The 14839-nt window shown below is 40.8% G+C and overlaps 1 protein-coding gene across 9 annotated transcripts in view; it reads left to right on the plus strand.

The window, feature by feature from the left end:
- KLHL13 (kelch like family member 13) overlaps positions 1-14780 on the plus strand; it is a 201572-nt gene extending 186792 nt beyond the window's left edge. For all 9 annotated transcript variants that reach the window (XM_081793530.1, XM_081793533.1, XM_081793531.1 and 6 more), the window contains 3 exons: positions 3454-4249; positions 10942-11055; positions 13647-14780. In XM_081793530.1, the coding sequence (XP_081649656.1) occupies positions 3454-4249; positions 10942-11055; positions 13647-14134 (1398 nt within the window). In that variant the 3' untranslated portion in view covers positions 14135-14780. The remainder of the gene's footprint in view (positions 1-3453; positions 4250-10941; positions 11056-13646) is intronic.
- Positions 14781-14839: the final 59 nt, after the last annotated feature.

Below are 14839 nucleotides of genomic sequence, written 5' to 3' on the forward strand. Positions count from 1 at the left end.
TTGTATACACACACAGATAGTTGTATGGCAGGCTTATTTTAGTGATTGATTCCTTGCATAACATTTGCTGATATGATTTTCCCGTTTTCCCTTCTGACCAGTTATTAAGGCTTCGGCAAGAGCTCTTGCTGAAGACGAGCCTCTCCATCACTTGTCTCCTTTTTCTGGAAGTTTCCATTTTTGCTATATTGTGATCTGTCCAGGGGAGACTTCTCTGGGCTCATTTTGACTCCAGGCACAGCTTGAGTATGCTAGAGGAAGAGAATGGCCCGGGGAAACTATGTTGCAAAGCCATCATCACAGACACCAGAAACTAACTGAACTGCATGAGTAAATGTGATGGGAGACAACACCTGTTCCAGCCCTCGTGAAAATGATTCCTTTCCTTGTATTTCTGCATAAATAATGTGAAAATAACTTCACCCTAGGAATGATTGCCTTAGTAGATTACCTTTATTAGGAACAATAACTTTTGAAGGGATCAAAATGAATTATGGTAATGAATCATGACTCTTTACATGAAAGAGAAATCTAGAGATCCTGTATTAGAGACTTTCTGTTTGTGGATTGATTTGCTAGCAAGGTTACTTTTAGGAATCATGACTGAGAAGATGGGTTGAGATGAACCGTAATAGAATAACCCTCTATTTTTCCGAAATTTCCATCTAGCCAGAATTTTATTAGTATAGTTTTGAGAGGGAACACACATTTCCAAGAAGAGAAAAGGAATTTTTTGGCCACAGTCAAGTTATAACATTGTTTCTCACGGTAACTTCTAATCTACTGATTTTGATAAAATAGTCAATAAATATGTGTCTGCCACTTTTCTTTTTTTTAAAATTCTAATTCCAATATAGTTGACATAGTGTTATATTAGTTTCAGTTATACAATATAGTGATTCAGCAATTCTATACATTGTTCTGGGTTCATCATGATAAGCGTACTCTTAATTCCCTTCACCTGTTTCACCCATTTCCCTGCCCACCTCCCCTCTGGGAACCATCTGTTCTCTGTAGTTACGAGTCTGTTTTTTTGGTTTGTCTCTTTATTTCTTTGTTCATTTGTTTTGTTTCTTAAATTCTACATATGAGTGAAATCATACAGTATTTGTCTTTCTCCGACTAACTTATTTCGCTTACCTTTATACTCTCTACACCCATCCATGTTGCTGCAGATAGCAAGATTTCATTCTGTTTTATGGCTGAATGATATTCCATTGTATATCTGTATATCTGTATATCCATATAGATATATGTATATGTGTATATATATATGTGTGTGTATACACACACACACACACACACACACACACACACACACACACCCCACATCTTCTTTATCCATTCATCTATTGATGGACACTTGGGTTGCTTACATAATTTGGCTGTTGTAAATAATGCTGCAATAAACAGGGTGCATATATCCTTTCAAATTAGTGTTCTCATATTCTCTGGGTAAATATCCAGTAGTGTGACTACTGGATCATATGGTAGTCCTATTTTTAATTTTCTGAGGAACCTCCATACTCTTTTTCAGAGTGGCTGCACCGGATTACATTCCGGCCAACAGTGCATGAGGGTTCCTTTTTCTCCACATCCTTGCCAACACTTGTTGCTTCTTGTGTTTTTGACGTTAGCCATTCTGACGGGTTTGAGGTGATATCTCTTTATGGTTTTAATTTGCGTTTCCCTGATGGCTACAGATGTTGAGCACTTCTTCATGTGTCTGTTGGCCATCTGGATGTCTTCTTTGAGGAAATATCTGTTCGTGTCTTCTGCCCATGTTTTAAATCAGATTATCTATGTTTTCTTGGTGTTGAATTGTGTAAGTTCTTTATATATTTTGGATACGAACCCTTTTTTGGATATCTTATTCACAAATAGCTTCCCCATTCAGTCTTTTTGTTTTGTTGACTGTTTCCTTTGCTGCGCAGAAGTTTTTATTTTGATGTAGTCCCAATAGTTTATTTTTTGCTTGTGTTTCCATTGCATCAGGAGATATATCTAGAAAAATGTTACGATAGCTGATGTCAGAGAAATTACTGCCTGTGCTCTCTTCTACGATATTTATGGTTTCAGGTCTCACTTTTCGGTCTTTAATCCATTTTGAGGTTACTTTTGTGTATGGCATAAGAAAGTGTTCCAGTTTCATCCTTTTGCAGGTACCTTCTCCAGGGTCCTCTACACCATTTGTTGGAGAGACTATCATTTTCCCATTGCATGTTTTTGCCTCCTTTGTCGAAGATTAATTAACCATATAATCACGGGTTTACTTCTGGGCTTTCTATTCTGTTCTGTTGATCTACGTGTCCGTTTTTGTGCCGATACAACACTGTGTTGATCACTACAGCTTTGTAGGATAACTGGAAATCTGGGACTGTGATACCTCCAGCTTCGTTTTTGTCAAGATTGCTTTGGCTGTTTGGGGTCTTATGCAAATTCTAGGATTGTTTGTTCTAGTTCTGTGAAAAATGCTCTTAGCATTTTGATAAAGATTGCATTAAATGTGTAGATTGCCCTGTGCAGTGTGGACCTTTTAATGGTATCTGTTCTTGCAATCTATGAACATGGAATATATTACCATTTGTGTCATCTTCAGTTTTTTCATCGGTGTTTTATAGTTTCCAGTGTACATGTCTTTCACCTCCTTGGTTAAGTTTATTTCTAGGTATTTTATTATTCTTGGCATAATTGTAAATGGGATTGTTTTCTTTTCTTTTTTGCTACTTCATTGTTGGTATATGGAAATGCAGTGGGTTTCTGTATATTGATTTTGTATCCTGAAACCTTACTGAATTCATTGAACAGTTCTAGTAGCTTTTTGCAACAGTTCTAGTAGTTTTTTGGTGGAGTCTTTCAGGTTTTCCATATATAATATCATGTCCTCTGCAAATATCGAAGGTTTTGCTTCTTGCTTCCCAATTTGGATGCCTTTTATTTCCTTTTCTTGTCTGATCACCGTGGCTACGACTTCCAGTACTATGTTAAGTAAAAGTGGTGAGAGTAGACATCCTTGTCTTGTTCTTGATCTCAGGGAAGAAGCTCTTAGTTTTTCCGCATTGAGTATGATGTTAGCTCTGGGATTTTCATATATGGCCTTTATTATGTTGAGGTATGTTCCCTCTAAACCTACATTGTTGAGGGTTTTTATCATGAATGGATATTGTGCTTTGTCAAATGCTTTTTTCTGCATCCGTTGAAATGATCGCATGGTTTTTAACCTTTCTCTTGTCGATGCGTTGTAGATAATTTTCTTTTTGTCACTTTTGTAATGGATTGGTGGTTTGTGAATTCTCTTTAGGTCATTAATGTATTTCGATAACAATTTTTATTTGCATCTATAGGGACAGTAAAATTCTCAGTTTAGTCTTATTCTAGAACAGGTATTTTTGTTATCCAGATGTGAGTGTCATGAAAACAGTAGTATCTTAACATTGTTTATTGATTCAACAGGTCACTTTAGACAACTGTGTCGAAGTCGGTCGGATCGCCAACACCTACAATCTGACAGAAGTGGATAAATACGTCAACAGTTTTGTCTTGAAGAATTTTCCCGCATTGCTGAGCACCGGGGAGTTCTTAAAACTCCCTTTTGAGCGTCTTGCCTTCGTGCTTTCCAGTAATAGCCTTAAGCATTGCACTGAACTCGAGCTCTTTAAGGCCACCTGTCGCTGGCTACGCCTGGAAGAGCCTCGGATGGACTTTGCTGCAAAATTAATGAAGAACATACGATTTCCACTGATGACACCACAGGAGCTCATTAATTATGTGCAAACCGTGGATTTCATGAGAACTGACAACACGTGCGTGAATCTCCTTTTGGAAGCCAGCAATTACCAAATGATGCCGTATATGCAGCCAGTGATGCAGTCAGACAGGACTGCCATTCGCTCTGACACCACTCATCTGGTCACACTGGGAGGAGTTCTGAGGCAGCAGCTGGTCGTCAGCAAGGAATTGCGCATGTATGATGAAAAGGCCCACGAATGGAAATCTTTAGCCCCCATGGATGCCCCAAGGTACCAGCATGGCATTGCCGTCATTGGAAATTTCCTCTATGTCGTCGGCGGACAGAGTAATTATGACACGAAAGGGAAAACGGCGGTCGATACAGTCTTCAGATTTGATCCTCGCTACAATAAATGGATGCAAGTCGCATCTTTAAATGAAAAGCGCACCTTCTTCCACCTAAGTGCCCTCAAAGGATACCTGTATGCAGTCGGCGGGCGAAACGCGGCTGGTGAACTGCGTAAGTGTGCGCATTTATGTTGAGCATAGAGTCTAATTTCTTTACCCCCAAATTCTTGTTAAATCATAAAATAAGCAGTTCCATAAAATTAAAGGCAAAGACGTAGCTAGGGTTTCGTTTAAACTGGTTTTCTAAAGTATTATTATCATCATTTCCTAAAATAGCGGAGATAATCTGTATGCCTAATCCGAGTGTATGTTGTTGGCCAGGGTACAAATTATATCTTAGGAATGTATCAGTATGTTGCAGAATATTTTATTTGGCAGTATATATGGTTTTCACCTTGACAGTATAACTGCACAGTATATTCTGCTAATTTAAATTCTGATAGAATCTCAGACAGAAGTTTGGCACGTTTCCTTATTTTCCATTTTTAAAAGCCCACATAATATTTCAGTGAGCAGGTTAAACTCCTTCCCTACAGAGGACCCACTGTGACTGCTTCTTCTTTTACATAATCTGTTACCCTATCCCAGACCACATAGTAAGGTCATTTTCTTTGTCAATTAAATGCACAAAGTTCAATATTACCCAAAGTTTATTTACTTTGAGTAATATGATCTGGGGCTATTCGTTTCAAAAACCATTCTCTCTTGGTGAAATACCAAACAGCTTTCTTCGCTAAAACTGATGGCCACTTTTTTGTCTCCCTAAATCTAAAATTGGTCACAAGTACGGTGAACAGAGAGCAGTACTTTGGCTACATCAATTTTGTAATTTTAGATGAAATTGGGATGAGATAGCTGTCCAAAAAGAAGTCAGGAAGACCACATTTACTGTCACGCCTTACGTATCTGTCATTACCATCATTGCTTGGCCTTTTTTGCCATCCTTCTTTTATTCGGTTGTGAATTGAGTCCTTGTAGCTGACCAGCGTCCCAGGCTCTGTAATGCTGGGGAAGTGAAAGATGTTGGCATCGGCTCTGGATAAATTCAGAGTAATTATCAGAATCTTTTTCTTCTGTAGTCTAAGAAATAAAAAGTAGCTTAATGGATTTGAGAACAAGCTGTTTATTGGAGGCAGAGAGAACTGCTCTCAGCCCTTACACTTTCCAGCTTATCAAGCCCTTTCTTGTTCGTGATGTCTTAATGTCACTGACCTTTCCTACCCACAGTTTGATTTCTTCTTTTGTTGTCGTAGTGATATTTTTTCTAAGACCAGGCTTTCCAAATGGTTGGGCTTCAGGTGTCATTATCATGAACCACACAGATTCCCCAGTGTATTTTAATAATCAGAGTTTTTAAAGTTTATTTATTTATTTTTGAGAGAGAGCACATGAACAAGTAGGGGAGAGACAGAGTGACAGAGAATCCCAGGCAGGCTCCCTGCTGCCAACGCAGAGCCCGACGCGGGGCTCAAACTCACGAACCGTGAGGTCATGCCCCGAGCCAAACCCAAAAGTCAGACTCTTAACCGACTGAGCCACCCTAGGCGCCCCCAAGTAATCCGACTTTGAAAAGCATTTGAGGCATTAGTATCCTTCAGTGTAGAATTGTCATTTCAGGTCTCCTCAGTCACGCCACACAAGTTATTTTCATGTTGTTCTGGTATTTTACACTTACGGCGTCTGGAAATATCCAGAAGCTGCAGCTAGTGACTTGGTGCTTTCTCAGGAAAACCACTGGTCTCGGATAATCTTTACAAGTTTACAAATTATAGGTCTTCGATCCCGGCAGTCAGCGGTCATCTCAAAACCTCTTTCTCGAGGGAAATAGTGCTTGCCCACTGATGTCCCCACCCCTGTCAATAGGAAGTTTTCAGTGTATGGTTCCTAGTGTTAATTAGAGGCCTTATTCTTCTGAGAATTTATAATCTTTGGGCCAGGGAGAGTCATTACATAAAACCAGGAAGCTAGAGGCTTTCTTTTTCTGAGCTCTGGCCATGTTATCCTCATTGGGCAACCGGCCTCTTCCTTGCTCGTGACCTTCAGAAATCACACCCTCTATCTCTTATTAAAAATAGCCTTCTGTGTTGCAGTTTGAAAGTAAAAAAGAAAGAAGCCTGCTTTTCATGGGCTATTCCAAATTCATAATAACTCTTTGATTATATTTAGGCTTTAAAATCACAATCTCCCAAAGTTGCATCCTGAGGATAATGACTTAAATCTTCCCAGAAAATATTCCCCCTCTAGATGGTAAACTTAGGCCCACCTTTATCTAAATTCATAAACTGCGTTTTTCGCAAGTACACGTATCGTCATAATATAGACCCAAAGCCTCAATACCAAGAAACAACCCAAGTTCCATTTAAAGGCCAATGATATGTCTTTCCTTTGACATTACCTCCCATAATCTATAAGTAAGTAAACGTTTGTGGAAAAGGACTGGTTTCCTTAAAGTCAGCATACCCAGCAAAGCCAGTCTGTAGTAATTTTTTTTAGTTCATTTACTTATTTTTGTGTGAGAGAGAGAGACAGACAGACAGACAGAGAGCAGGGCAGGAGCAGAGAGCGGAGGGAGACAGAGAGAATCCCAAGCAGGCTCCGCACAGCCAGTGCAGACCCCTACATGGGGCTCAAACCCACGAACCGCGAGATCATGACCTGAGTCGAAATCAAGACTCATACGCTTAACTGACTGAGCCCCCCCGGGCACACCAAGCATGTGACTCTTGGTCTCAGAACTGTAGGTAGAGATTCCTTAAAAATAAAATCTTAAAAAAAAATTAATAGGTTCATCAGTACCGGTATATTATTTATTCTTCATATATACAATGACCATTGCCTATATGTAATTATGAAAAGAAACCAGGGGCAGCATTTACAAGACACTTTCGGTCATGTTAATGCATTTGGCTTTTTAAAATCCCTTCGTGGAGTGTATGGACCTGTGACACCAGGTACAATTGGAAATGACGTGAAGCTTAGACCAGCTGTCACTTACGAGAAAGAGGAGTCCGTTATTTCTGGCATCTTCCAAATTTATGTCATACAAGAGATCGATCTTCCATTGAGGTTTTCTATACTGAAGAGAGAGATGACAGCTCAGATATCTTGCGCTTCTGTTCCTAAGTCAAGCTTTGAAATACTGAAAAAACTTAACGGAAAACGTGTTAGGTTCTTTTTTCAAATAAATGCACAGTAAAGTTACTGAAATTTATCAAATGCCTCCCTATCCCTTAACGGATTTGCAGTTTTGTTCATTAAACACCCCGTCGCCAGCTGGCACTCTAAGATTCTGGAGACCGTACCCCCCTGTCTGGGATCCATTGTTGTTCCGGTGGTTATCCGGGGTTAATCTCTTTCCTCATCTCAAAAAGAACAAGCGAGTTCTACATCATCCCTTGGGACCGATTCTGGACTCCTGTCGGCTCACCTGAGAAAATAGGAATCTTTGATGATTTATGAGAAGTAAGCAACCTACGTGTAATTCTTAAGTTGGAGAAGGTCTCTAATTTAAGTGGCAGGCCACCAGGTCACTGAAGATGATTCTCTAGAATAAGGGTCAGCAAAAGTCTGTAAAGGGCCAGAAAGTCAATATTTTCAGCCTTGTAGGCCGTAGGATCTTGTCAGCTCGTTACCTCTGCTGTCTTGTCACAAAAGCAACCACAGACAATTTATAAGCAAACGGGTGAGGCTTTGTTCCTCTAGAGCTTAATGTAGGAACCCCGACGTTGGAATTCCATACGATTTTTCGTATGCCACAAAGTAGTTTCTCTTTGATGTTTTTCCCCCCAACTCTTTAGAAAGGTAAAAGCCATTCATATTTTTATCTCGTGAGACATACAAATGCAGGCAGCATCCCGGATTTGGCTTACGGCTCTCATTCGCGGCCCCATTCGAGAACTTACTAATTCATTGCCATTCCCGCTCATCGACCTCGATGGAACCACTGCTTTGTGTTTTGCATCACCCCTTGCCCCCTCCCCCTTTCAGGGTTGTTGGGCACTAACCTCTATCTCACTGCCTTGTGAACACGGAAAATAGAAATAAGGGCCTGTGTGTGTGTGTACTTTTAATTAGATGTCTTCTATTTTGAAAGCAAATAGTATGGATTTTGCTAAGAACGACACCAGTTCTTCCTGGAGAAAGTCTATAGGTTGGCAGTAAATATTAAATGATGGGGAAAGCCAAGGGAAGTGGATTATTTAGCCAGAAGACGGAAAGTTGAGGGATGATGAAGTATTCCATAGCTATTCTATTACTGCTGGTAAATACAGGTGGATTCTTATAACCTCTATTAGGGGGAAAATGCAATTAATTCACTGACAGAAGCACAGCGTTATCTTTCTACATGGGAAAGTTTTCATAATCATGAAGAGCGAATAGCTGTTCACCTGGCAGCTCCAGTCCAAAGAGAAAACTCATGGAAACTCCATCAGAATAGATGGAATTAGACACAAGGAAAGACTGTTACACTCTAGAAATTTCCAAGTTCAAGGCAGCATCTTTCATTAAAGAAAGCATAGGACTACGGTAGAACCTGTCTTTGACATCAAATAGGTGGAAAAGATGATCTCAGGAAGTCTTTTAAAACGCTTTCGCCGCTAGGATGTGTGATTAGATGGCTTTCTTTTATCAGCTAAAACCCTATCATTAATTACTTTGCTGATGCCAAATACCAATCAATATGCTAGATCCTCTGTAGGTAGAGCGAGAGAGAGAGAGATAATAACGTACGTTCAGTAGGATTGTGCTTGTCAATTAAGTGAAAGTCATGGTAAAGGCGAATGGAAATGGACATTAGAGAAGACGTCTGGTGACTACAAATAGTCAAAACCAGTCTCGGAGTAAACAGTTAGTCTTAGCTTGTCCTTAGTTATGGCAATAGCCCTCTTTTGGGGGAAAGAGTTTGCAGGACCTGGCTACTTAATGGAAGGGTTTAGAAGGGATAGAGTTGGTGAGGGTCCAAGCCTGAAGCAATGAACAAAACTACCAAGAGAGTAGATCAAAATGGGAAGAGTAAAGGCCTTTGAAATAAGACCGAAAATGTAAAGCCCAGGTCAGTGCAAAAGGCGATCAGTAAAGGGATGTGAGCAGTGGTGTAATGTAGGAGATGTTGGAGAAGAGAAAGAAGCATTTCACATAGTCAATTTGCTGAAGAAATGAAACTGTTGAATGGAGTAGAAAGTGAATCTCTCGCTCTTTCTATTTAGGGTGGCCTATTGTTAACGTTATTTTCTTTGTAATAAAGGAAATCTTCAGGCACCTGGGTGGCTCAGTCGGTTAAGCTTTTGGTTTCAGCTCAGGTCATGATCTCACGATTCATGAGTTCAAGCCTCGCGTCGGGCTCTGCGCTGATAGCAGGGAGCCTGCTTGGGATTCTCTCCTTCTCTCTCTCTCTCCCTCTCTCTCCCTCCCTCCACCCCTCCCCTGCTCGCTTGCACACTGTCTCTCGGAAGAAATGAATGAACTAAACAAAATGTGTTTTAAAAAGGAAATCTTGTTCAAAGGATGATTCATCAGTTCGGTATTCCAGTACTCCATCACGTATGTGGTCAACTCCAGCTTCAAGGGAACCCGCTAATTTGAATTTTGAGTTTAGCATAGTGCTTCCGTGAGCGGTGTTGTGGTTCTGTTCCTGAGAAAAAAGCAGCGTCGGGGGAGGCAAGCAGTTGGGTTGGCAACTGGCAGCGTCTGTAATAAATTATATAAAATTTTCAAGTTTTTTATTTGTTTGTTGGGACTCGAACTCACGAAACCAGGAGATCATGACCTGAGCCAAAACCAAAGGTTGGATGCTTAACCAACTGAGCCACCCAGGCGCTGCTGTTTTCTTGGACTTCTTTTTTTTAACTTTTACTTATTTAAGTAATCTCTACACCCCACGTGGGGCTCGAACTCACCACCCTGAGATCCAGAGTCGCATGCTGTACTGAGCCACCCAGGCACCCTAGACTTGGTGTTTTTGACCAGAGTCCTCGTAACAGCCCCATTTCTTTCTGCCTTTTAAAAGGGATCACGTTTTCTATCTGTCTGGACCGTGATTGGTCTGTTCTTGAGGCTATAACAGATTGATATTTAAATAAGTTGAGGCCGCTTCTCCGAAAGACTTTATGTTAAAGATAATAAATTTGTTACTGAAAGGAAGCGCCCCTGATAAAAATCTTAACTTCGTATTATGTCTCCAGTCATCTTCCAATAAAAGCATTACTGGCTACAATGATATTGGATATGTGCACATATTGGCTTTAATGTATAAATGTAGAAAAATTATTGTCAGTGTCTATTTTGTAGTCGGGATATAAAATAAAGCAATAGGTAGCCAGAACATACACCGGGCAGTGTGCATACATGTTCGTTCTGAACTTCAAATTTTGCTCCCTATCTATTAACCTTTGTTTCCTAGATGGTGGATCAGCAGGGGGGCCAAGAACTGGCTTTTTTTCCTCCCTTATGATTTTCTCATCTTCCACATATTTAGAGGAAGGAAATGGGAGACATGTCAAATTATAAAGATGTAACAAGTGACTAGAAGCAAAGAAATCCTAGCAATTTCTGCAGCGACAGAAATGTGTTAGATTATGACATAAGTATCTAATGTAAAATGTATTCATGGTTCATCTCAGTAATACAATCTCAACGAGTAAAAAAAAGAGGTCCCCGAAGGGTATCTCATACCTATAAGAAATATGGATCGGTTGTTTAAATATTCTTATTATTCAACTTAAAAGGAAAAAGAATGAATTGCTAAATTTGAACTCATACATGATTTCCTTGTCTGTTCTTTTTTTTTCCCCCCGTGAACAACAGCCACAGTCGAGTGTTACAATCCAAGAACAAATGAGTGGACCTACGTTGCCAAAATGAGTGAGCCCCACTATGGCCATGCTGGAACCGTATATGGAGGAGTGATGTATATTTCAGGTAAACAATTCTAATGCAGATGCAATTAACATAACACATACACTTTTAACCATGTCACCATCTTTCCATATAGTATATAAAAATAATCCAGAAAAAATGAATAATCGAAGTATAATTCATGCTTATTTGAGAAGATCTGTTGTGTGTTTGTATTTGCATATAGATGCCTTTGGTATTTTATAAGGTCATAAGACTAAGAGCAAAATAGTCCTGCTGTAAATACCCGACTTTGAAGAAATTGGAAAGCATTCAGCTTCCCCAGCTTGCCTTCCAGTCCCCATACTCCCTACTCTCTCTAATAAAGCCTGTACTCTAACAACCCCCGTTCGTATTCTCCGTAGCGATACTTAATTCATTTTGATTTTACATTTAGCTAAACTCTATGATGAAATATATCATTGCATAACATGCAAGCTGTACTGTGCAAAACTTGCTTCTGATGTACCTATAATGCATAATGATGTTCATTCTGTCATTTAGTGCACCCGATAATGTGTTTTTCCCTTTTCTTCAGCATTATCATGGGATTCTACTGTGATGTCCTTGCGTGAATAATTCTGTGCCGATTACCTATATGTTGGCGACGTGCACTTATATTTTTCTGATAACAAATCCTAAAACAGCTACAAGTTGCTCCAGTAACAACTTTCATTCTCAAACTGTTGGTGTTGAAATCGTCCCTATGTCGAATTTAGAAAGGAGTCTCATTTTAACGTAACGCTCACCTCGGGTGTTGACATTTTACTTTGGTAGGCAGCTTCTTCTCGTCTGGCCCTGACATGGTCGACTTTTGCCACTTTCTTCCCATCTTGAGAGCCTGCCCGTGCCAGGCCAGCAGCTACACTATTAGAGAACAGAGGCGTTAAGGTGATGTTTGTGGCCGGCGTCTCTGAACGCTGCTGCCTTATGAAATCTGTAATCAGGAAGGATCAGTGAAAGGCCTGGAGTGTGTGATTGGCAGGTTTCTGGTGTTAAATTTATGAGCAACTACGGCATGTCTTATATTGCGAGAGCCATCCAGGAAATCATATGCTCCGCTACGCAATGATTTACACCCTCTACCTATTTTATGTGCGTAGATGCTATGCCATTATAATGAGAGCTCCAAATCCTCTGGGGATAAAAAAAAAAATGGCATCGAATGGTTCTAGTGGTACTCTGCCATAGCTAACGTGTATTGCGGAAACGACCTTACCAGTCAAGAATAGGATGGTGGGGCGCCTGGGTGGCTCAGTCGGTTAAGCATCTGACTTCAGCTCAGGTCACGATCTCGCGGTCTGTGGGTTCGAGCCCTGCGTCGGGCTCTGGGCTGATGGCTCAGAGCCTGGAGCCTGCTTCCGATTCTGTGTCTCCCTCTCTCTCTGCCCCTCCCCTGTTCATGCTCTGTCTCTCTCTGTCTCAAAAATAAATAAACGTTAAAAAAAAAAAAAATTAAATAAAAAAAAAAGAATAGGATCGTAACCATAGCTGATCCTCAAACCAAAAAAAAAAAAAAAAAAAAAAAAAAACCACGCTGTTTTGCTTCCAGAGAATTCTGTAAAGTACAGGAGAAAAAAAAAAAAAAGTTAAAAAGCAGAAAGAAAACAATGATTGCCATCTGGCCACCAGATAGTAGAGTTTTGATTGACATGGATGAAAATTTGTTTAGCCCTCTCCCTAATCTGCAGAACATAGAGTCTGGTACTTTCATTGTAGAGGCTGATTTATAAGTGACCTACGAACGTCCTTTGTAGACGATACAGACTCACCAGGTCAACAACAAACTGCTGTACATATGAAATTCCGTACGCGTTCAGCATTCTAATTCTCCAAATGTCCATGCTGATAACGATGAGATTACCTTCCTCACCCCACTGGGCAGAAACTCTACCAAAAAAACCCAATTCCGAGTGTTGTTACATGCTTGTGTGTTTGCATAATACCATCCACCTTGCAAAGGAGCATTTTGATTTGTTTGACTTCAAAGTCCCAATGCTAACGAGATTACAAGGGTAGCCGTTCTTATGTGGCAAGTGAGGAAATGGGCAACTGGAATTTAACACGCCCCCCAGCCCAGTGCTCAGCTCCCGGGGCGTGCCTGCTTCATAGCTGCAATTTACTGCAGACCCAGCTCTCCAAAAGTGGCCCAAATATATTTTCATGTAGTAAAGTCTCATAAAGTCCATGGGTCTCTGCTTGAGAATGTCCTTGCAATAATATAAGCTAGTTTGTGGTTCTTTAAGAATCTGAAGATGGTGGGGCGCCTGGGTGGCTCAGTCGGTTAAGCGTCCAACTTCAGCTCAGGTCATGATCTCGCGGTCCGTGAGTTTGAGCCCCGCGTCGGGCTCTGTGCTGACAGCTCGGAGCCTGGAGCCTGTTTCGGATTCTGCGTCTCCCTCTCTCTCTGCCCCTCCCCCGTTCATGCTCTGTCTCTCTCTGTCTCAAAAATAAATAAATGTTAAAAAAAAAAAAAAAGAATCTGAAGATGGCTTACCGATAAGCTGTAAAGTGTCACACTGTGCGGCCACAAGTTCATTATCTGTGGTAGCCTTTTATTTACTTGTGCTTTTTTAGAATTCTCTGTCTACCTCATGCCTACTTTCATTCTTTAGGAGGAATTACTCATGATACTTTCCAAAAGGAGCTGATGTGCTTCGACCCTGATACTGACAAATGGATCCAGAAGGCGCCAATGACCACTGTCAGAGGTCTGCATTGCATGTGTACGGTGGGCGAGAGGCTCTACGTCATTGGTGGCAATCACTTCCGAGGAACGAGCGATTACGACGATGTCCTGAGCTGTGAATACTACTCACCGATCCTTGACCAGTGGACCCCAATTGCTGCCATGCTAAGGGGGCAGAGCGATGTTGGGGTCGCTGTCTTTGAAAATAAAATCTACGTGGTTGGTGGGTATTCCTGGAATAACCGTTGCATGGTGGAGATCGTGCAGAAATACGACCCAGATAAAGATGAATGGCATAAGGTCTTTGATCTCCCGGAGTCCCTTGGTGGCATCCGAGCTTGTACGCTCACGGTTTTCCCCCCCGAAGAAACCACACCATCACCTTCTAGAGAGTCCCCTCTTTCTGCACCGTAAGATCATCCCTCCAGCTAAGATGCTGTAGTCCTATCTTTGCAACGTGTCATGAATTCTCTTCTTTTGCCCCCCTTTCGTAGTGTGTTAGGATTAGCCTCCAGTAATCGATACCGATATTGGAAAAAAGACAACCTTGATGTTATTTGTGCTGTTCGTTTGGCTTAGAGTGTTTATAAAGTGGTAACAAAACCATTCTGGAAATGTATCCCATTGAAGCTGATGTTTAACATACAAAAAAAAAAAAAAAAAAACCCAAAAACCACAAAACCACAAAAAAAAGAACCCACCGAGGTATTGTCTATAAAATGTTTCTTCAGTACTTTCTTGATGCCGTGTACCGGGTGTGAGGTATTTATCATCTCCTATTAGAAAGCCCCATAAACCAACTTGCAGGTGGATTGTAGTGACTACAACTGTGCTAATAACTAGGCTTCAAAGTAAAAAGTTTTCGCTTTCATCTTTGTGACGTGTCAAAGGGAGGCAGCTCGCCCCACCAGGAGACAATAGCGAAAGGTCGCCAACTCGCATGAGCTCCCTCCCTCTTTTCATAAAGTATTTTTGACATATCTGTCAACCCACCTGTCTGTGTGGGTGCACTGAGAACATAGAAAGTTTGTTAGACACACAGGAGAAATCGTAACTGTAATTCACCAGTATCGATCAAACCAAACCAAACCAAACCAAACAAACAAAAAAAAAAAAAAC

The sequence above is a fragment of the Panthera onca genome, chromosome X (assembly GCF_046562875.1).
Source record: "Panthera onca isolate mPanOnc1 chromosome X, mPanOnc1 haplotype 2, whole genome shotgun sequence".
NCBI lineage: Eukaryota > Metazoa > Chordata > Mammalia > Carnivora > Felidae > Panthera > Panthera onca.